General features: G+C 41.1%; 1 protein-coding gene across 1 annotated transcript in view; it reads left to right on the top strand.

Moving 5' to 3' along the window:
• Ryr2 (ryanodine receptor 2) overlaps positions 1-24,419 on the top strand; it is a 533,102-nt gene that overhangs the window by 174,921 nt on the left and 333,762 nt on the right. The window contains exon 3 of the mRNA XM_060372656.1: positions 13,756-13,860. Coding sequence (XP_060228639.1) covers positions 13,756-13,860 — 105 coding nt within the window. The remainder of the gene's footprint in view (positions 1-13,755; positions 13,861-24,419) is intronic.

Genomic DNA, 24,419 nt, shown 5'->3' with positions numbered 1-24,419 from the left:
GAACACAAAAAGGGCATTTAGTAACTTTGCTGCTCTAGGAATTCTGACCACAGGTGCAGCGACAGAGAGAATGTAAGTGACCTAGGACAGGCCTTCCTGTCTTGGGGCATCTTCCCTACAGCCACTCTCTGTCCCGGTGACCAGTGCCCCTGATTCATACAGACTGATCTCACTACATTCCTCACAGTATACCCACAAGTTACCTTGGTGGTTTCAAGCTTAGGCAATAACACAAAGCCATTATGCTGGAGGAACTGAATCAAAGCTTGTCAGAGGCAGCAACACTGGAGCCAGAATGCCTCCAGTTGAAATTTCAGCACTTGGCTGAGAGTGGTGGCACATGATTATAAATTCCAGTGCTGGGGAGGCAAAGGCAAGTAGATTTCTCAGCTGGGGGCCATCCTGGTCTACACGGTGAGTTCCAGGGCAGCTAGGGCCATAAGGAGAGACCCAGCCTTAAAAAAAACCAAAATATAAAAGAAACAACAAAACCCCAAACAAACAGAAAACATGAACCCAAACAAATAATTTACAGCTTCTTATATATTTAGTTTTTTAAGGATTTATTTTATTTTTAAAATTGTGTGTGTGTGTGTGTGTGTGTGTGTGTGTGTGTGGTATTACCCGCATGAGCACAGTTGCCCATGGAGTCCAGAGAGGTTAGATCTCCCTGGGGCTGGGCTTCTGGGGGGTTGTGAGAGGTCTGACGGTGCTCGGAACTGAATATATATCCTCTGCAAGACTAGTACTCACTCTTAACCTCTGAACTATCTCTGTAGCCCTGTCTTTCTGTCTGTCTTTCTGTCTCTCCTTCCTTGCTTGCTTCCTTCCTTCCCTTTGCACCTATGTGGAATTATGTCTATATCCAGAGTATGAGAAGATAAGATTATAACAGGTTTTAAGCATTCTCATCTGAAAATAGGTAAGAAAGGAATGAGTTTTCATCAGTAAGTGAACATTTCTTGCCCAATTTATCCTTCTTAGTTCGGTCTGAGTGACATTTGGTTACACAACACTCCTTGTGGAAGTGGCCCAAGGCTTTCTGCTGGTGAGTGGCAATCCCACACTGGAAGCGTGTCAGATTCTGACGTATGACAACAAAATGCTCATCTGGGTTAGCTGGGATCTGTTGAGAACAAGCTCCTGTGTGAACTAAGTTGACAGATGTCTAGTGCTCAGACCAGGCACTGGCAGACGAGGCAGAAACGGGGGTGATGGTATTATGAGGTATTTTTGAGGATACTCTTAAACCTTTTGGTTACTCAGATGTGCTCAAGAGCACACACCTCATTTTATGAGACTCTGTGGAGAAACTCACACTGAATACAGCATTAGTAAAATACACATGAAAAAAAATCAAAGCGCTGTAATTTCTACCCCCTCAACTTTTTGACATCTGAACCACGAGGGATCAGATCTTGACTGTAGTGAGATCTGACATGGGCTTGGCCAAGAATTCAGGTCTCCTGGAAAGCTATATGCGAGATTATGTTGTTAATTACATATTTTGCCTATGGATCTATGCCTCACAACAGAGGCCAATGCACACATAAAGTTGTCAGGGTCAATGAGATACTTGGGGGCTTAAGACATGAGCCAGGGGTTTAGCTCAGAAGTAGAGCCAATTGCCTAGCATGCTCAAGGCCATAGGCTTAATCCCAGTGCAGCAAGAAAAAACTAGAAAGCTTCTTGTGGGAACCAAGTATTTGAATACCTAGTTGGAGTCTTAGGTAATGTGTGCTATCCTTGAGAAAGTATTTCAGTACCTCTTTGGGGCCTTTATTGGTGGAAGAGAGACACTGAAGGCCTTTGGAAAACTTAACATAAACTGGCTGAAATCATGCTAAGAAGTTGTTTTGTTTTAGCATCTCTGTCTCTCTTCCTCTTATTTCCAACCCCCCCTCTTCTTCCCACATCTATATTTCCCTTTCCTCTTTCTCCCTCTTCCCTCTCTTCTCCTCTTCCATTATTTCTGTCCTCTTCTTCCATTTACTTAATTTTTCCTCTTTTCTGGATGTCTACCAGATTTTCAGGAGTGTCTGGACCAGATCACAGTGTTCTATTGCAAATACAATTTTCGGTTCTTTTGAGAGATGGCACACAGAGCTTAATAGCTAAAATTCTATTTGGAAGGATGATGACTCAGCAAAAAGATGCCCTGTGTTTCAGTGTGTGGTTTTCAAGGCCAGTTGCTTTCACAGATCTTCGTTTTGTAGCTTTCAAGGCCAGCTTTATTTCTAGGGCAAAGGAGGCTGTATAATCTCTTCCTAAAGATGTGATGGAAGCAAGTTTGACATTACAAAGAAAGCAAAACCAGAAGGTACCCGCTTCTGGCTTCTCAGGCAGCTCTCGTGGGTCGGTTCACCTGTGCTATGAAATGCACCATAACTTGATTGAACATGTGTGAGTTCCACATGAGCAGTGTGAGGTGGTTAGTGTTGGAGGTGTGTGACACTGAAAAGGGTTAAGCAGCAAGATGCTGAAGGGGGATACCCATGCTGGTGTGTGGGACAGAGAGGCAGGTGGTTCATCCAGTTGCTAGCACATTACCACATTACTGGTCTGCTCCTCTCTTTTCTCCATGGCCTGGTACTGGGTAATGAAGAAATTGAAGTTCAGCTTTTCCAGAAAATGAGACTGAATGAACAGGCGTTTTATTCAAGTCCCAGAAATGTGCTTCCTTCTTATTTTATCAACCAGAGATAGCCCCAAACACAAACTGGGCTGTAACATGGATGGAATGACTATAAAACGGCCTTAGCCTGGGGGAAATCAGATGGGTAGTTACTGTAATGGAGGATGATATTACTCGATTTCTTTTAGAAATTATCTGAGTATGGACACGAATGGCACCTGCGGAGAGGACAGAGGACAGCTTGTTTGAGTCGGTTCTGGTCTTCAACTGTGTGCTTCCCAAGACTGAACTCAGACTGTCAGGCTCCGTGGAAAGTGCCTTTACCCACTGAGCCCTGTCGCTTGCATTAACTTTTCTTTCTTTCTTTCTTTCTTTCTTTCTTTCTTTCTTTCTTTCTTTCTTTCTCTCTCTCTCTCTCTCTCTCTCTCTCTTTCTCTCTCTCCCTCTCTTTCTTTCTTTCTCTCTTTTCTTCATTGAAACTTGTAGTTTCTTATATTGTCACTCCCATCCCTCCTTGCTGTGGTACAGAAAATCCCATTTGTTTGTTTTTTTCCTGGAACATCTGAAATAGAATCCTTTCATGTTACTTCTACTAATTTTTTTCCCTAACTATGCTTGGTGATATCTTAGTCATCAGACTCACAGTCTCTGGCTTCTTCACCTTGCTTAACCTCACTCTTGAATTTGCTCCTTTGAAAATGGGGTGTGCCTTTTTTTTCTGTGTTTGTGTACCCACCTGGTGCATTTTTTTGCTTCTTCTTCCTAGTGTGTGTGTGTGTGTGCACATGGGTGCTCATGGGGGTGCATGTGTGGAGGCCAAAGGCTGATGTCAGATGTCTTCCTCAGTTACGCCCTGTTCCAGGGTCTCCTGAATGTGTGTTGTAATGTGGGTTCAGGCATCCGCAGATCCTCACACTGTGAGGTAATTGCTTACTGACCAAGACAACTGTCTCCCACCTACTTTTTTCCTTTTTAAAATTGTTTTCGTGTCACTCCACCAGCCAGCTTCTTCATGCCTCTTTTAAGTCAACTCTCCCTTTTCTTTCTCTCAGAATATCTTCTGTTTCCTAAGGTTGTCTTGTAGGATCTCAGGTAGGAAATGTTGCCTGGCTTTTCCCGGTGATTGTCGTTCTGTTCACTTTGGGTAGAAAGGGAGTAACAGGTTCTATAAATAAATGATTCTATCCAATCTAGTTCTGTTTCTGTCGCTGTGATAAAATAGCCAGCTCAAAGCTATTTTATGTAAAGGTTTATTCAGGTTATAAAGCCAGGTGACAGTCCATCACTGATGGGAAGTCAAGGCAGGAAGTCAAGCAGCTAGTCACATCTCATTCATAGTCTGGAGCAGAGAGAAGTGAATGGTTACATACTTTCTGCTTTCTTCACTTACAGTTCTGGACCCCCTGGCCAGAGGATGCTGCAGTCCCCGGTGGGCTGGGTGTTCTCATAGGAATCAGCAGTCAAGACAACCCCTCACAGGCATGCCCACAGGCCAACCTGCTCTAGACAACTCCTCAACAGAGGCTCTTTTCCCACGTGGCTCTAGGTTGGGGCAAGTTGGCATTTAAAACTAATCTAAGTTTGGCACACTGTGGTGGTTTGAATAGATATGGCCCCCACAGAGTGCTGTGTTTGGGTGCTTAGGCATAGGGAGTAGTACTATCGGGAGGTGTGGCCTTGTTGGAGGAAGTGTGTCACTGTGGAGGTGGGTTTTTGAGGTCCTAAATGCTCAAGCTATGCCCAGTGTGAAACACTCCAGTCTCCTCCTTGCTGCCTGTGGATCAAGATATAGAACTCTCAGCTCCATATCTGCCTGCATGTTGCCATACTTCCTGCCATGATAATGGACTAAACCTTTGAACCTGTAAGCCAGCCCCAATTAAATGTTTTCCTTTATAAGAGCTGCTGTGGTCATGGTGTCTCTTCACAGAAATGGAAACCCTAACTAAGACACGTACTGACCTGACCCCCTGGGCTAATTGGAGTTACTGACAGGAATATGAATATCTTGGTCAGCTGCATCACTCAGCCTTCTAGCCAGCATGAGTGACGACTCACAGGCACTGCATCGAGGAGTCTGACATCTGCAGTTAACCTTCCCCTCATATGACCTAACTCTTCCCAAGACTGTACCCAGTTAGAGAAATATTATGTAAGCTGGGAATGGGCAGGAAGGAAGGAGTGGCTGGAGTCTCACACAGCCTTATGACAGCCTTACCCTGGCTGTCTCATGACAGCCTTACTCTGACTCCTGTCTCCCAAGAAGGTCACCAGGCATGATCTTGAGAGTGCCTTCTGCTGATTTCATAGCTCTTCTGCTGAAAGATGGCCAAAACCATGACATTCCCTGGGGACAGGGTTCCAAAACAGCAGCTACCCTTGAGTTAGCATCACCTAGCCTGCTGGCATCTCAGTGTGTGAGATAGTCACATCTCCTTCTGGACCAGAAAGGCATCGCTTCAGAATGTCTTATGTCTTCCCATGAAGACTGGCTTATTCTGAAGCCTAGGGTGTTCTCAACACAATGTACTATCACTTTCTTCATACCACTGCTTTCTATGATCCACAGTTCAGTCAATAGTGGCCCTTTCTTGGCATTTTGTGTGTCAAACTCTGGATTAATGGCTAGTTCCTGTATTACCTTCTCTATCCCATTGCTTGTTGAATTCTGCTTTCCTTTCCCTTTAGCACCATCTCTCAGAGTTTCAACACATGAATTTTTGGTGTGTTGGTGGGAGACTCCATTTAAACCTTGTCCATGTCATAGCAGGACACAGAAATATCTAAATTTAGAATATCCTTGTGGCTTTGTCAAGACCCTGAGTCCTATGCCTCCCCCAATGGCTGATGTGTTTGAATGGAAATGAAAAGTTTTCATGTATTGATGCATCTTATCTACAGCAAAAACATTTCATTACTGAGTGCATCAAGTCAAACAGCTTTTGGCTATTTGCTGGCATGCATTGTCAAAATAAGACCTGATAAACCTGTCTCAGAAGAATCCTGCTAATGGCCAGATCCTTCCTGGACTGTGTCAGTCCAGGAAGACTCCTGGGCTATGTCAGTCACCTAGGTGTTCTGACTTTTAGCCTATGGGCAAAGGATAAATACAAATCCTTGAGCTTAGGTGCATGGACAATGGAACTTACTAGTTATTTTTTAAGTATGTTTCTTACCTATGTTGCTGTGAATGATATTTTTTCCAGCTCCATTTCATATGTATTACTAGTGTAAAAGTTGAGTTTTGTGGTTCTGGGGAGTGCTTCTTGCTTTTCCAGAGAGGACCACAGTTCAGTTCCTAGCACCCATGTTGAACAGCTCACAAATGCCCATAACACCAGCTGTGGAGGATCCTGCCTCCAAGGCAGTGTTTCTCAACCGGTGTGTTGTGCCTCCTTTGGGGTTACATATCAGATATTTACATTATAATTAATTAACTAGCAAAATTACGGCTGTGAAGTAGCAATGAAATAATTTTATAAAAATAAAATTGGGGTCAATTTTAGTTCCTAACTGAAATATTTGGGGTCACCAAATATTTAAATGAAATAATTGGCATCACCACTTGCAGTACACACAGATCTATGCATACACAATAAAGAAAGTTGAATTTTCTTTGTTGATCTCTGTCTTCCTTGTGGATTCATGTGTGTGTATGTGTGTGTGTTACTTGGGCATGCAAGGGTGCATGATAGTGTGTAAACTCAGTTCATTTGTTTTTCTAATATATCTGTCTTTATCTTTTATTGTCTCCCTTTGTTTTTTTTTCTTTAGTTGTATTTTTCATAACATTGTTATCTTAAAACCCATTGGTCTCTGGATGATACTGACACAGCTTTTCCAGCTTTCTCACGGTTGATGCTTTCACGTATATACCTTTTATAAATATCATTTTATATCTAAGTCTATTTGGCTTTCAGTTCTTGGGATGTGCACCCTTGGGGGTGCAGAGTTAGATCATGTGGGCCCACAGGGGTCCATAGAGACCTACGGAGACTGAACCACTGAACAGAGAATATACCTGGGACAGAGCTAGGCCTTCTGCACATATATAGCCATGGTGTAGCTCAGTCTTCATGTGGGGCTCCTGACAGCAAGAGCTGTAGCTGACTCTCTTGCCTTGGGGCTGCCTCTTCTTGACTGGGCTGCCTTGCCTAGCCACTATAGAAGATGCGGCTAGTCTACTACAACTTGATGTGCCGAAGTGAGTCGATATCTGTGAGAGGCCTCCCTTTTTCTGAGCCTTTTCTGAGGAGAAAGGGAGAGATGGGAGGATGGGGGAGAGGTAAATGAGAGAGAGGGACCGGGAGGAGATCAGGGGTGGGGGGTGGGGGTGGGAACTGCGATCGGGATGTAAAATTAATTCATTGAAAATGTAGAGAAAAAATACTATTTGAAAAAAAGATCCTCTGGATTTTGGTTAGAGTTTTTAGAATATGCACATTAATTATAAATACCAGTATTTTATTGACATTGGCCATTTGTTCTTATTTTTATTTTTTAAATTACTTTTGCCTGTGTGTGTGTGTGGTCGCACATATACACACATGCATGCATGTGGGTACCGTACCTGTTGGATTCTCTAGAGCTGGAAGTACAGGTCGATATAAGCTAGCTGATCTGGGCGCAGGGGACCAAACTCAGGTCCTCTGGTAGAGCAGCAAGCACCCTTAACTGCTGAGCCATTTCTGCAGTCTGCCGTCATTATTTTTAAATGGCTGCTAAATGTGTCATATTCTAATGTTTTAAGCCAGCCTGTGTGACTGTCTTCTCTCCCTTCCTACCCGCTCTCTGATCTTTCCTTCCCTCATCTTCTCCATTCTTTAGTTTTGCATTTGTTCCTTTTCTTACCCTTCATACAGAATATCAAAGAATGGGCCATAGCTCTGTGTGAGATCATATCATAGATGGTTACATGTGTATATGCTTATGTATGTTTATGTGTTTATGTACATTTACAAATGGTATCAAGCCAAAGCAACTTTCCCCCAGCTTTACCCTCCCTTCTGGTGCTGGGGACGAACCACCCACGTGAGGGAATACTTGTTCCAGTGAAGTATACACCAGCCTTGTCTTTCATTGTTAAGTTGTATTGGTAAGAAAATAATAGCTGTTTTCAAGTGCTTTCCCATTAGGTCTAAGTCCGAGATTAGTTGTCCTGATCGTTTTATCACTGCAGTATAGAGTAGACTTTGTTTCTCTCTTTTTTTTGCCTATACGAAAAGTTTGACTGTACATTTTAGAGAATATAGCAATTCTAAACTCAGGTACTTCCCTGATGAAGGTTGTTCTTGCTAGATCTTTATATGCAGTTTTCATTGTTGAGTAAATTTCTCGGATTAAATCTTTAATTTGAGAATATTAATGTCCCTGGTCTAAATCTGAAAAAGTTCTTTTTATTTTGAGAAGAGTTTCCTGGGTGGGTCTTTGTGTATGCATCACTTAGAGTTCAGCACCAATGGTGCAGAGGCTGTGTGGCCTCTTAAGCAGGCAGGAGCCCACACCCTGTAAATGGACCTCCTACGTAAGGGAGGAGAACACATGTGTGAGGACTGCTGGTCGTCTCTGAGTCTGCAGGCCATCTGTGTGTCTCACGTGTGTGATTTCAGTGAGTGTTTGTGGACACGGGGCCTCCCTACACTAGCCGCCTTCACACCTTACCTGCTGCGTCAGCTCTTTGGACAGGGTGTCAGGGCTGCTGGTCTTTACAGCCTAGAGGGTGCTGTGTTCTTGACAAACCTATTTATGTGCTGAGAAGGAGGTGGTGTGTGTGTGTGTGTGTGTGTGTGTGTGTGTGTGTGTGTGTGTGTGTGTCTGTGTGTCTGTGTGTGTCTGTGTGTCGGGGGGAGCAGAGGCAAGGAAGGTACAACAGAGATGTCTCACTCAAAGTTCAGCATCCATCGAAACCAAAGATATTTCTCATACTTCTGTATGTCTTAAAGTGGGCTCTCGTGGCTCTGAAGGTGTTGGGTTACCCATTTATTGCCATTTTCACTCAGTTTTCTATTTTAGATAGTGGATATGCTAGCATTTTCCCTCAGCCATGGGAAGGAAATCCCCATAAATCTTTCTTTAATGTATCCTCAATTGACCTTTAAAATATGTATGAGTGTTTATATAGATATGCATAAATAGATAACACATACATAGTATACGTGAGCATACATTATATACACATATACACACTTACTTTATATACTTATGCACACATACTATACATATACATAAAACCATGAGTCATATTCATCATATACCCCCTAGAGTTATCTTCCTAAAATATCTGTTTAAAAAAAGATTTATCTTAATTTATGTGTATGAATATTTTGCCTGCACATATGGATGTGCTCAGTATCCTTGAAGGTCAGAAAAGGATGCCAGATCCCTTGGAACTGGCGTGACTGATGGTTGTGAGCCACTATATGGGTGCTGAAACTGAACTTGGGTCCTCTGTAAGAATTTAATCCCTAAGCCACCTTTGTTTTCTTTACGTTGCCCATTGACCCTTTTTGAGCCAGCTTATTCGGTAGAGGGGGTGAAATGTTTGATCACTCAAACTGCACTTTGGATTGTCAGATACAACTTCAGGTTTCTATCTCTGAGTCTTAACACCAGATCTCTCACCTGTAGTCAAAGAAAATCAAGTCCCAGGCATAGCTCCAAGTTTAATTCTATATAACAGGCCTTGTTTGCACTGTAATTCTACACTGTACCTCTCCCATCAAGAGTTTCCAATCAGAAAATGTTGCCCCTTCTCCAGCAATCGTGACTCTCATCTACAGATAGCAAGGGAAGGAGCTCTGGGCATGCAGATAACCCCACAGCACGGCCGACCACAAAGGATGGCTCTTTTTATAGCTGACACTCGTGTTCCTGTTTGGTCTTTCACAGAGGGCTTGTCCCAGGCCAACAGCTTCTAAATGACCATGATTTCAGAGCCACTAAGTTGGGGCAGTGCACCTATGAATGGGTTCTGTCTAAATCGCCTTTTCACAAAATTCCCTTGAGACAACATTACCAACCCACAAGTTCCCCGGGAGTTACCATCAAGCTGCTCATGGCCTGTTGGGATGCTCATCAGCCAGAGCTGAGGTCTCTCTGGTCCTAATGTTCAACACCTTTTGGTGCCCTGTGTTATTTCTGCTTTTCTTATCTCTGTATTACTTTGACAAGGCCAGATGCTTGCTGCGTATGCAGTCATTAAAAAACCTAGCCTTTGAGCAGCATGTGAAATTGCCTTGTAGTCAATTAAGTTGTTTGAACAATGGCAATGGGCTAACATTTTCATTCATTCATTCATTCATTCATTCATTCATTCATTCATTATTGAGTCCCTTTCATTTATTTACTCGTGTATTTATATCTTTACTCAAAGTGTTCTAAATTCTGATATTTCAGTGTTATAACCATAACTTTAAAATTTTGTATTTTATTTATATGAACAGCTTTTGGGAATCAGTTCTGTCCTTCTACCATATGGGTCACAGGGATTGAGCTCACATCACTGGGCTTGGGGGGACGAGTTTTTACCTGCTGAGCCATCTCACTGACTCTATAATGCTTCGGTAATAGATTTCTTCACCTTCATTCCCCTTCTCACAGCAGCATTCTAATATGCATGTAACAGACTGGAAACTATGGGTGTTAGGTACGGTAAGTATGTGGGTCATACCTAGTCTAAATGGTTGGCATATAATCCTCCTATCTGAGATGATAAGTAATAGGGGGTGGGGTTGGAGAGATGGCAGAAATAACACAGAGCACCAAAGGTGTTGAATATTGTGATCAGGGAGACCTCAGCTCTGTCTGATAAGCATCCCCCGAAAACCATGAATCATGAACAGCTTGATGGTAACTCCAAAGGAGCTTATGGATAAGAGTGCATGCTACTCTTATAGAGAACTCATGTCCTTTACAAGAGTTCCCGGCATGCCAATGGAGTTGGTCACCACTGCCCATAACTTTAGCTTCTGGTGCTGTCTCCTGGCTTCTGAGGGCAACTTCATACCATCACATATGCTTGCACAAATATGCACATAGCTACCAACAACAGCAACATAAACCTTTACAAAATCATTGCTGTTTCACATTTAATAGGGTAGAAATCAACTTGCTTGCAGTGGGCTGGCGTTGGCAGTATTAGAAGCAAGGTGACACAGAGGCTTGCCTAAGTGTTGGCATATGCTACTTTGGTGACTTTGAGAGACCTGATGTATTACTCTTTTCGTTCTGTAGGACAGGATCAAATGTCGCTCAGGCTCACCTTGAACTCATTAAGTAGCCAAGGATGGCTTTGAGCTTCTGATCTTCTGCCTCCAATACCTCAGTGCTGGGATTATAGAATTGTACTACTATCCTTGGTTATTGCTACTGACTTTGTGCATGCTGGCCAAGGACTGAGCCCCATCCCCATCCCCTGTGCATTACTCCTCTTCCATAGGAGCAGCCTCTTCTCTGGTTTCATGTGTGTGTATTGCTCCTCACAACTTCATGTATGCTAGTTAGCAATGACTCCCATTCAAGATGCATGTCGACAGAGTTGACAAGATACACTGTTGAGAGAGAGAGGGGTGTGGGGAGGATGTGACATACAGGCATATTTCTAGTGTTGCATGGGCATAGTTGGTCTTTGGTATTTAAAAAAAATAGTTTAAAGAGGTGGCTTGGTCTACCCACGTACTATTAGATTTAAAAGCTGTATTATGGATTCAAACATGGTTCTGTAGCAACTTGAAGTCCTTCGGTGTTGCGTTCTAAAAGATGGATATTGAGGAGTGGAAACCCTTGGAAGCTCTTTTAATTCACAAGAGATTTTCATAATTAAGCGCTAAATTGGCACAGCTGTGGCCTTTGAAGTGGCAATGTCCTGCAAATCATTCCTCATTTATACCTACTAATGCTTACTCTCTCCTACCTGGACCCTGTTATGGTCCAGAATGTCAAGTTCAGTGCCTCCAAGCTTTTCAGAACAATCTCAATGCCTGGGGACACCCAGGTGTACCAGCTTCGTTAATTAGCCAATATTTACCCTTGTCTTTCACAGAGGTGACAGGCACTGATACAGGAACAATCGTTGCTTTGCTGAGGTGCTCATATTAACTTCTGTGGAAGAGAGAGGGGTGGAGAGGAAAGGGGTAGGAAAAAAAGGGACCAGGGAGGTGGCTCAGTGGACAAAGTCTTTGCCATGCAGATGTGAAGGCCAGAGTTCAGATGCCCAGCCCTCCTGTTAAACATTCAGGAGCTGTGGTAGATAGATAGATAGATAGATAGATAGATAGATAGATAGATAGACTCCTGGTATGAAAGTCTGAGACAGAACTCATGGGCCAGCAGTCTAGTATCAGTCTGTGAGCTCCAGATTTAAGGAGAGATCCTGTCTCAAAATCTAATGTGGAAAGTGATGGAGAAAGACATCTAACGGACATCCGCCTCTGGCTCCACGTATCCTCATACACAGATGCACACACAGTACCATATAGACTTACCTGTATAGTAAAAAATGACTGTAAAAAGACCCTGAATGATGAGCATCCGTGGAAAATGAAAACCCTGAAACAGTGTTTCCAGGCTGGCAATATGACTGAGGTTTTAAGGCCCTGTAAAGAGGAAAACACGCACTGAGTTGTTTGTGTATCCTGGCTAGTATTTCCCTCCCACAGTGTGCAGGAAAGGTCATTGGTCATGAGACCAGAGTTCTATTGTCACTGAGGGAACTTATAAGCATCAGAACAATGGTTTTCACCAGCTGGTGGCTGAAATCTTGCCGGGTTCCTGTGTCCAGTCAGGACATTAGCAGCAGCAACTTGATTGCTCCTCTTTGACGTTCCTCTAATGCAAGGAGGAGCTGACCCTCAGTGGTCACGATACTTTGCCAAAAGCTGCTCAGCAGATGGGTGGCCAAGCACTGCCGAGCCCACCTCAGCCACAGGCCATCTGCTCTGCTATGGGTTTCTTCCTATGTCTTGGCCAACTAGCAGCTGCTCTCTTAATTTGAGATTCAGAGCCTTCATGAGAGCATAGACTTTTCTTAATTCGGAGAGATAAAATTGTATTTTATTGGCATTTTTTTTTCAGCTTGGGAGACAGATTTTTAAGAACTTGAGTCTCAGTAATTCTTTGGAATAGGAGTGTTTAGTCAGTCCATAGATAGGAAGCCCAGGAGTTTTTCCATGTGGCTTTTGCCTGATCACCTATCAGAACTAAATTCCAAGTCCCCTTTTTCTCTTTGCCGTCAAGTTATCAAGATGGAAAACAGCATCCATTTTTAAAACACGTTTTGAGTTGCCTCCATGTTGCCCTGAAGGTCGCTTGAAGCATGCTGAAAGGAGACATAAAAGTTAAACAAGTTTGCCATCTTGATGGGAGCCTAGGAATCCTAACAGGAAACAAAGTGAGACAGACCCACTGTGGAAACCAAAGCCCTTTCTGTCCCTGTAGAGATGCGCTTAGCTTTCTGGAAACGGATGAAGTTTACATACACATAAATAAAAATAAGACGGAAAAGCACAGTGCACACTTACTTGCAGACAGGAGCCAAATCCCAAGTTAGAGGCGAAATATGAATCCAGCTACAGAAATATAAGTGTTTATGTTATATAAGGCAAGAAGCCTGTGTCAGTGAATATTGACTGTTTCTGCAGACAACCGGGGCTTAGTGCCTAGCATCCATGTGGCAGCTGACAACCATCCTTAATTCCAGTTCCAGGGGATCAAATGTCCTTTTCTGACCTCTGAGGACACTGGATATACACATGATGCGCGTGCATTGCCACAGGCAAAACACACATTTTGCTACTTTATTTTTAAAATAGCGTGATTTTATTTAAAAATAAATATTTACAAAGTGGACAGCATCTGAGGAATGACACTGTTGACCTCTGACCTCCACACACATGCGCACATACATACTCCTGCGCCTAGCACACACTCAAAAGCATACACACACACATACGTTCGCAAGGGCATAATAAGGCATTACCTATGAACCATAAGCACCATCCATCCTACATGGGAAGAAGATGGTGAGAAGTGACAGAGGGGAAGGGAAATGGAGCTTTAGAAGTTCACCTGGCTGCACACTTGAGGAGGATGTCTCCCTGATGGCTCTTCCTCTCTCTGCATAGAATGTGCCCCCGGACCTGTCCATATGCACCTTTGTGCTGGAGCAGTCCCTGTCTGTACGGGCCCTGCAGGAGATGCTGGCCAACACGGTGGAGAAGTCAGAAGGGGTAAGTACCCACTTTCTGTAGACTTGTGGTTTTTTACTGGACTTAGCTGTGTGTGAATATTTGCCTGCCTGGGTACTGTGATTTTTTTTTTTTTTTTCTGAAGTCAATGGCTTCTTCATGTGGCTTTCTTACATTTGATCTTCTACTTTATCTAACAGGCTTAGGATGTCTTAAGCTATATGTATGTGTGTGTGTGTGTGCGTATATATATATATATATATATATATATATATACACACATATACATTTATTTCAGCCTCCATCTGCTTCATGCTTATGTGTGTGGTTTTGGGTGTTTGTGTGTCTCCTCTCATGTCCCCATGTCACAGTTATACTACTAGCTTTATGCCTGGTTGTTTGTCATTGAGCTCTGTGTCATCTTCAAATGCCCTTTCCCAAGTACCATGCCTGAAGCATCTTTGTAACTAATACAATTTCATGGCACCATTTTGTATTTTAAATAATCAAATTATAGAAGTACAGCTTCAGCAAATTGTAATTTTGAAGACAGCAGACCATCTTCTGAAAATTATAATTCCTGTCCTGTCTCCTAATGTTAGTATTTTTCTTTGAAATCTTATTGGATTATTTTAAGCATTTTCTTTTCAGGAGACACAGGATTACTGCTTTTGGGGCTATTGACTGCTCTTGTTCATTTCATCAAAGTTTTCAGATAATCAGGAGGATAAATGGCCACCCCACACCTTCCAAGTTACCACAGTGATTCAGAGTCTAATAAACTCTTTGTTTCCAGGAATTCAACTGGGACTTTCTTTTGTCATTACTGGCAATGTGCTATTATTATCTTTTTCAATTTAGACAAATAAAGAGATTAAGAAATATTGTCAAAAAGTTTCATATAGTGACTAATCAGCTATGCTGCTACATTAACTTTTTTTAGCCTTAAGGTTTTTAAACACATCTTAAAACTTTAATTGCTTTTTTTTCTTTCATTTATTATAAATTAGATTTTCACATACGAGATGTGTATGTGACCAATATAGACAAGCCATTTATGATTACTGTAATTTTTGTGAAAGTTTTCCATTTGTCTGAAATTATTTGAAAATGAAATGGAAAATAAAGCTAAAGTCTAGCAAGAATGATTTCGTGTCTTAGTTTTCTTGCTAGGTGCAAGTCAGAGCACGAGTGTCACCATGACCATCACGCATCCATCTCACAATATTAAGGTGAAATCTTAAGAAATTCTGTGAGGGAATCTGCTTGTACGTTATTGGCAGGAGTGTAAGTTACTGTAATGACAGTTTTAAGGTTCCCCAAAAATTAGAAATAGAGTTATCACATGATCTAGAAATTCCACTGCGAGATGTGGACCCAGAGAAAATAAAATGACAATGTTGAAGAGACAGAAGTTTTAACATAATGACTAAATGTGGGGGCGAGTAGCGATTTTATTCACCACTATCCAGAAGGCTGTTTTACCAGCCCTCGAGCATGTTACACGCTTTATATTATTTTAAAATCACTTGTGGTGACTACCAACTACAAACTTCCCATATCAACAGGCATGAAGTTTCTTTTAGAATTTATCTTTCCTTTAAACAAGGTTTACCATTCTCTTGGAGTGGAGTGAAGTTATAAAAAAGTAAATTTTTTTTTCTGTTGAAACAGTAGTTTCTATCTGGATTCAACTTTTGTGGCTTTTAAATATCACAGAAGCATACCAGTTCTGAAATTTGATTCTGTCTTTACAAAAAACAAAAACAAACAAATAATAATAATAATAATAATAATAACCCTGAACAGCAGTTTGCTTTTGCTTGCAGGACAATGTGTGTTGTTACTTTCCCTAGTGTTCTGGATTCTGGCTTACCTCAATTGCCCTAAATTAGTTTTTTTTTTTTTTTTTAATTGCAAAGCTGCTTTTTCTAAAGTTAACTTTAGAAAGAGCTGAATCTATGAGGTTGAACTAGGAAAGCTCTGCATATCCCATACCCGCAGGGGAATCAATTTACAATACTATTTAGGGATTTGTGCTTTTAATGTTTTATTGTTAGACTTCTGGACTCCTCTCTGCAATGCTTTTGCTTAGTTGAATTTAGTTTTGAATTTTTCTCTAGCTAGAACAGTTCTGCCACAGATAAAGTAGACATCCATGGTTTTATCTTAGTTAACTTACCAAAAATGTTTGACATACACTTCTCTTTACATTATTTTATTTTTAAACATGTAGTTGAATCTAATTATTCTGTACGCCAAGTGAAAAGCGATGCAGGATAGTTGAAGGAGTGTGTTCAAGAGATTTATTTAAGCTTCTTTCTAAAATAATGTTTGAAGTACTGATTTGTTATGAAGCCTTCTCTTTTGTTTAATGCCATAATTGCAAAACACAACTTGTATGACCTATTTAGGAGCATGTACTTTTTAAAAAGGAACACTTGGCATTGCCTGTCCTTTCTGTCTTTTGGTATGCTAGCTTCTGGAAGACTGTGGAACCTTGTCCCTTTTGACATTGGCTTATGACTCTTTGACAGCTGTTTGGAATACAAAAGATACTATCATGTTTTCCCCAAGCTTTATATGTAGGGGAGAGTTGCAGAAGTTAGAGCCTGAGGCCTAAGATATCTTCTGCTGGATCAGCTCTCCAGGGCACCCATGAAATCCTAAACGGATGGTTGAACAAGACCAACATGATGGCAACACCATTTGACATGACAAGCTTGGCAGGGCGTAGATGAATAGCTACAGGTGATCAATGGCTACCAAGAAAGGAATAGTTGATTCGTTTCAGAGCACCAGCTCTCACATAGGTTGTCCAACTTCAAATGATCAGCCCTGGGTCCATTATCAGCAATGCTAAATGAATCAAGTAGGTGGTGTATTCACGTGTGCATATTTACCTATGCATGTAGCAACAGTAATTAAAGAAGAGGGCATGAACTGGGAGGGAGGGAACATGGCAGGAGACAGGGGAGTGAGGCAGATGCAGTATTCATGTATGAAGTCCTCAGCAATAATTAAAATTAGACACTAAAAACTAACTGTAGCTTAATCCAGAAAGATGTAATTAAAATTGATCAAGGCATGCCCTATAGCCTGTTCTCGGATGGGGAAGTATGTTGGTATTTGTGTCACTCATTTTAATTCGTGATATGTGTGTGTCAATGTGGATCTTAGTGGTTTACTATAGATGAGTGACGCCTTTAAAGTAAATAGAAGTTGGGATATGATAAAATGTCATGAAGAAATAGTATCAAGTTGAATTTTGAGTGAATTGAATGCAGTCATCCATTTAGTCAATGCCAACTTTTTAAACATTGGTGAAATAAGCTCTGTCATATAAAGTCTCTGTGGCTCTAATGAGAACTAATGTGAGTTTTGCATTCAATGGTTTTTATGATTTCAGGGTCAGAAAAACAGTTATGCTGCTCCTGTGAGGACTATGTTAAGTGTGCAGGATTTCTTACTACTCAGAATTTTCTCATAATTTTAAAACTTAGTCCTCCACATGTGTAGGGTTAATATGAAAACTAGTCACATGATCTCATTTCACATTTGTTCCCAGGAATAGTTTGATCTTATTGGGCTATTCTTTAGAATTCAGGTAGAAAATGGAACTTCCAGGATGAGAATACATGATATTTTCATCAGTATTCTTTATTTTCTGAGGCGGGGGGAACCCTTACTTTGTATAACAGACACTCACAGAAATCCTTTGAGTCAAGGTGTTAGGATTCAGGTTAGAGCCACCACACCTTGTTCAGAAGTATTCTTAAAGTGACTTGAATGGTTCCATTTACTAAAATAGTTTGTCATTTGATATGATACTACAAGAATATTGCTTGTGTCTGAATAGCCTCGTCTTCTAATAAAAAGGGCAGGGATTCCCCAGTGGCTTAATTGTTTGTAGAGCTAGCAGATGTAAGTTGGTTCTATATTTTTTTGTGAAAACTGAGAGCTGTAGAATGTGAAAGATTAACACACTTGTCAGCATTCTCTTAAAATTCCATCTCTTTGAGTCATGTACTCCGAGAACACTCAAAAGTACATCAAAAGGCTACTAGCTAAATTCACTGGTACATGAGTTTTTAAAGATACACTTGAACAACATCAAAGTGCCATAAATGAGTTTTTATGAGTACATGTACTGAGCCTTGAGGCTCTGATTTCAGACAAGTAACTGCATTAAAAAATGATCTTGTACCTGTGTAAGAACAAAAGGTGAACTTCAGGGAGTCTGATGCTGTGTCTTGTAGTGGCCACATGCTGAGGTTGTACAGCACTCTCCCCAAGTCCAAACCTTGGCAAAGTAAGGCAGGCCATTGAGCAATCTCTCTACACTATAGTCTCCTTATTTAAAAAGTGAGACAAAACAATAGCATTTTTTTTTTTCCTCATGGAGTTGTGACACTTAATACGGTCACAAACATAGTACAGAGCCATCACAGGGGAGGCATTCTGTGTGTCTTCGCATCATCGTTATGATTTCTCACGGGGTTGAGTAGGGTTGAATAGCTTTGTCCGTATTCCCTCCCCCAGAAGAAAGCTATTATAAACTGTGGACTAAATATAAAAACATCTGAATCATTACAGCACAGCAAATATCCACAACTGCAGTCACACAGGTTTTAGCTGCACAGCTGCATACACACACACACACACACACACACACACACACACACAGGTTTTAGCTGCACAGCTGCATACACACACACACACACACACACACACACACACACACACACAGGTTTTAGCTGCACTTTCCTCTACCTCTTAAAACAAATGACCATCACTGTAATGTGGTGGCTTGAAGCAATATCATCTCATGTTTGTAGAACTCACATATTTATTAGTTCCTGTGAGCTGGAGTATAGGTATATGTAAGCAGCTGTGTAAGTTAAATTTCTCCTTAGCATGTAAAGACACCAGACAAAAGCATCCTAAAGGGAGGAAGGGTCTGTTTGATTCAGTCTATGGTACAGTCCACCATGGCAAGGAAAGCTTTGTGGCAGGATGGGAGGTGGGTGGTCATGTTATATCCACAATCAGGAGGCAAGGAATGATGAGTGCTGATGTTCATCTCACTTTCTGTACGGTCCAGGACTTAAGCCGTGGGAATGGTGACGCCCAAAATGGGTGAATCTTCCCACCTTAATTTAATCTAATTAAGATAAGGACAGGAGCTCCTCAAGGAGAGCAACAGAACCAAAAAATCTGAGCACAGTGGTCTTTTCTGAGACTGATACTCCAACCAAAGACCATTCATGGATATAACCTAGAACCCCTGCACAGATGTTGCCCATGGCAGCTCAGTCTCCAAATGGGTTCCATAGTAATGGGAAAAGGGGCTGTCTCTGACATGAACTGATTGGCCTGCTCTTTGATCACCTCCCCCTCAGAGGGATGCAGCCTTACCAGGGCACAGAGGAAGAGAATGCAGCCAGTCCTGATGAGACCTGATAGATTAGGATCAGAAGGAAGGGGAGGAGGACCTCCCCTATCAATGGACTAGGGGAGAGGCATGTGTGGAGAAGAGGGAGCTAAAGGTGGGATACAAAGTGAATAAACTGTAATTAATAAAAATTAAAAAAAATAAACGTGGAAAAATATAACTAAATATAACTAACGCATCCCATTCATGGCCAAATGTCATAACCAACCATATGCCTAGGGACTTGTTTCCTAGGGGACTCCCGATTTGGTCAAGCTGACAATTAATAGTGGTTATCACACGTGTGCTTCAGAATGCAAGGGGAAGCTCCTAATAGCCAGCATGGCCCCCTCCAGCTTGCCTTCACCTCTGTGAAATGCCTAATGGACTCATGCCTTATTTAGGAGGCAGTGTGATATCACTACCTCTTTGTTTGAGAAATTGCTATATTCAAATGTCTACTATAACTGACACTGTCTTGAGGGACTGGGTTCTGTTTATGTATGTTTCTGGGAGCACCCCTTTTAATTAAAACTTAAAGATGACCATTTCCAAGAAGCCCAGGATGCCAGTAACTTGAAATTTTCCTGATGGATGTGTTATTCATTATTGTGTCTAAAGCCCGTGTGTGTGAATCTTTCTCTTCACACACAGAACTGAAACTTTAATTAAAAATAAATGGGGTTATAATTTTCTAAAGGTTCTCCAGCTGAAACTCACCTGTTTTGTTATCGTGTATACAATGTGGAAGTCTGTGGTTGAAATGTGCATCTTTTATGTGTAGACATTGTTTTCTGTATATTCAGGAGCAAGGGCTGCATTTGACTGAAGTAGTTCACAGACCGCAGCATCAAACTCAATAAGGAGGTCAATTTAATCAGAGTATAATTTAATCATAGTGGCAGAGTTATAGGCTGTTTTAGATTATGAACCCTGAATGTATAGGTTATTTGATTTGATTAGAATCATTCAATTTGGACGTTTTCTCAGATTTCTTGTGTGCTTACAATACAAAAGGTTTTTTTTCTTAACATATAGCTATTTCCTATTAAATGAAATAAATTTATTTATTTATGAATGTGTGTGATGATCTATTCGCAGAATTAGTTACATTTCTATTGCTGTGATAAAACATTGTAACCAAAGACTCATTAAGGAAGAGAATGTTTGTAACTGTCTGGGGATTTTTGCTAGAATAGCACTGAGTGGCTGAGCCAGTTGGCAGTGCCTTTTACGTTTTTTGACTTTATTTGATCGCTACTAGCTAGTTCTTACTCATGGTGGTGGCAGGTCTTTGGAAGTATTCACAGGAACACAATAACCAAAGTTAGAGTTTGTTTGGTTCCTCATCTTAGTTATATTTTCTAGACAGTTGCATGTGAGCATTATAGGGGGCATTTCTTATTCCTACAAAGCCATATAGCTGTGTGGTGTCTGGTGCACACATCTGAAGTCCCCATATCCTTCACGCACATGTCCCCATCTCTTGGAGTGCCTGAGGGTCCTGATTCTTTGTTCACATCCCATGAGCACTCTTGTAAGCATAGAATGTGAATTCATGAGTCATCTTTCAGTCCATGGCAGACCTGCCTTGGCGTGTGTAGGACCATAGTAAAAAAGGAAGAGGGCTGGAGTTCTTCTAAAACCACTGTTTACCTCTGTATACACTGTTTCTTCACCGTATATAGAGCTGGAGTTTAAGGATATTTTTTTTTTTTTTCATGAAGTCGAGGGGTATTCAAGTCAATCTGAAGTTTCCTTAAGGTTAGCATCTAGGATTTTTCTCCTCATAGTTAGGTAACAGACCCATCATTATCCATGATTCTCTTTCCCTTTGTGTCAGTTATTAAGTCTTTTAAAACACATTAAATTTATACACAGTCCCAGATTTGAGATTCAAAGTTAAACCTTCTGCCACACAAGTAGGTCTACTATTGTCCCCCTAAATAACAATGATTCTAGATTATAGATACATTATAGAATGATCATAATAATGTAAGAATGATTATAGATACATTATAGAAATGTCTCACCATCCAGAGAGGTCTGTCCTAAGTGGTTGCATTGTCCCCTCCACACATTGTTTATGTTCTTCTTATTTTTTTATTGTCTCAAATGGGATTCCTTGAGGCATTTAATTGTGCTCAGTAATTCTGATAAACTGCCCACCCAGCAGCCAAATGCCTGTTATTAAGTCAGGTACCCATTATTTGAATTTGTTAACAAGGAAAGCTTATGTAAGAGCCACTTTGACATACTCTCTGCTTTTTGTGAGATGAAGTGCTGGTAATTTTGAGCCTGAAGTGTGCATATTTTCCTGAATTTGGACAAATTGAGGAATCATTTAAGTAACAATGAAGTCAAGATCCTGCTTCTATAAGAGGAATAATTGAGGAGATCTCAATGTTCTGTTGCCTTCTTTAAGCTTTAAGAGGGGAAAAATGGAGTTGCTGAATAAAAAATCATAAGTACTTTTTGGTGAATTAGGTCACGTGTGAATATCCAGGACTTCTGAGGTGACTGGATTCATGACTGACAGATCTGACAAAATGGAAGCATGTGGGTCATTTAATACAAAGAAGAGTAAAAAGGAAAGTTGGGCCAATGCATATAATTCAACAAATTACTGGACTTGAATTTGTAGCCTCATTTGCTTAATTAAATTTATGGTGAAATTTCTTTTTCAAACTGACAGCAGAAAAAATTTTGCAATGTCATGCAGTTTAAAAATACACACCACAGCCATTATTCTCATGAGTAGATATGGCTTTAGCATTTATAATCTCTCTAAATAAGAATGCTGTGTCCATGTGTCCTCACTGACTGCTTTTTATTTTCCATTTTGAAATTACTTGGCCTGTTCCTGGAAACACACAGAGACCTCAGTTTGAGGTCTAAAGATTCTGTAATTCTGTCACTTGAAAGTATGCATTAAGTGGCTCGAGATGGCTCAGCAGTTAAAAGCACTGGCTACTCTTGCAGAAAATCTAGGTTTGGTTCCTAGCACCCACATGGTGGCCGATGACTATCTGTAACTCCAGTTCCTGGGGATCCATCCCCCACTTCTAGAATGTGTGGGTATCAAGCACATATGTGGTACACAGACATATATACAGTTAAAACATCCATACATATTAAAGTGAATATATTTTTTAAAAAAATAAAGTATGTACTAATATGAGAAAGAGGTGGGTTGGGAGATGGTTCAGCCTATAAGAAAGTATGGGCCTGGTCTTCCAGTGGACCCCAGTTCAGTTCTTACCATCTATAGCATGTGGTTCATAACTACCTGTGACTCCTTTGACCTTGCTGGGCATCTGAACTCATAAGCACAGACACACACACACACACACACACACACACGTTTGTTAAAAAGATGACTGCAAAAGAATTGAAAGTTTTCTTGGTGACCATTATGTCTAATAGTTAAGGAAAGACTGCTATAGTGCTTTCAACAACAGAGTCACCGTAAGAATTAGCATCTTTCCTTTCAGGGAAAAGACTCACATTGAACTTGAACTGTGTTAAGTACTAACAATCTAACATAGCTGTGTTGATTTTTTTAAAAGTTCTTTGTTGATTGGTCAGTTTGATCCCTTAATAAATACTAGGTATCACTGAGTCCACATTTAATGCATGGCAAGTTTGTAGGGAAAGAAACCTACAAACCCAAGCAATGTTAATTTTACATTGTTTCTCATTTGAGTCAGATTGCAGGAAAATTTGGAGAGGGGAAAAACAGTCAGTAATTGTGTTTCCAGAGAACAGTTGACCAGTATTGTAACTTTGGGGATAAAAATTTTAAAAGGCTCAAAATTAAAAAAAAAGTTTTAAGTGTTAAAATGTTAAAGATTTGAAAATGACTAATTTAGAATTCATTTCCTCTAATAAGAGGTATTAAGTTAACATAAGAAATATGTTTCTCAACCCAGATGCCCCTCAGTTGAGGAATGGATACAGAAATTGTGGCACATTTATACAATGGAATACTACTCAGAGATTAAAAACAAAGAAATCATGAAATTTGCAGGCAAATTTGGTGGGATCTAGAAAAGATCATCCTGAGTGAGGTATCCCAGAAGATGAAAGACACACATGGTATATACTCACTTATAAGTGGATATTGGACATATAGGATAATCATGCTAAAATCTGTACACCTAAGGAAGCTAAGCAAGAAGGAGGACCCTGGGTAAGATGCTCAATCTTCATTCAGAAAGACAAATGAGACGGACATCAGAAGAGGGAGAAGACAGGGAACAGGACAGGAGCCTATCACAGAGGGCTCTGAAAGACTTCACCCAGCAGGGTATCAAAACATATGCTGAGATACATAGCCAAACTTTGGGCAGAGTTCAGGGAATCTTAAGAAAGAAGGAGGAGATAGAAAGACCTGGAGGGAACAGGAGCTCCACAAATGTAGCAACAAAATCAAAAAATCTGAGCATAGGGGTCTTCTCTGAGACAGATACTCCAAACAAGGACCATGCATGGACATCACTTAGAATTCCTGCACAGAAGTATCTCATGGCAGCTCAGTATCCAAGAGGGTTCCCCAGTAATACAGGGACCATCTCTGACATGAACTCATGGGCTGGCTTTTGGATCACCTCTACCGGAGGAGGGAGCAGTCTTACCAGTCCATAGAGGAAGGCAATGAAGCCAGTCCTGATGAGACCTGATGGATTATGGTCAGAAGGAAGGGGAGGAAGACCTCCCCTATCATTGGACTGGGGGAGGGGCATAGAAGAAGAGGGAGTGAGGGTGAGATTGGGAGGGGCTGGGGGAGGGAGCTACAGCTGGGATACAAAGTGAATAAACTGCAATCAATAAAATAAAAAAAAGTAAAAATAATATGTTACTGAGACAAGGGAAATTGTCAAAGTAGCTAGGGATGTGGAGCCAGAATTCCTGCACAAAAGAAGTACATTGAGGTATGCTTAACACTTCCAGAAACTCGGGGTTTTAAATATGTGGGGCATGAGAGAGGGCACAGCAGCTGAGAGCAGTGGCTGCTCTTGGAGAAGACCAGGGTCTAGTTCCCAGAACCGGTGGGAATGCACACAGGGGGATCTGATACAGGCACTTGTGTGTACATGGCACATATCACTTCATACATGCACACACACACGTGAATGAAAATAGTAAGTAAATACCTGCTATTGAA

Source organism: Meriones unguiculatus, chromosome 19 (assembly GCF_030254825.1).
Source record: "Meriones unguiculatus strain TT.TT164.6M chromosome 19, Bangor_MerUng_6.1, whole genome shotgun sequence".
NCBI lineage: Eukaryota > Metazoa > Chordata > Mammalia > Rodentia > Muridae > Meriones > Meriones unguiculatus.
Note: the sequence above shows the minus strand (reverse complement) of the source record. Positions and strands in the feature narration are given on the sequence as shown.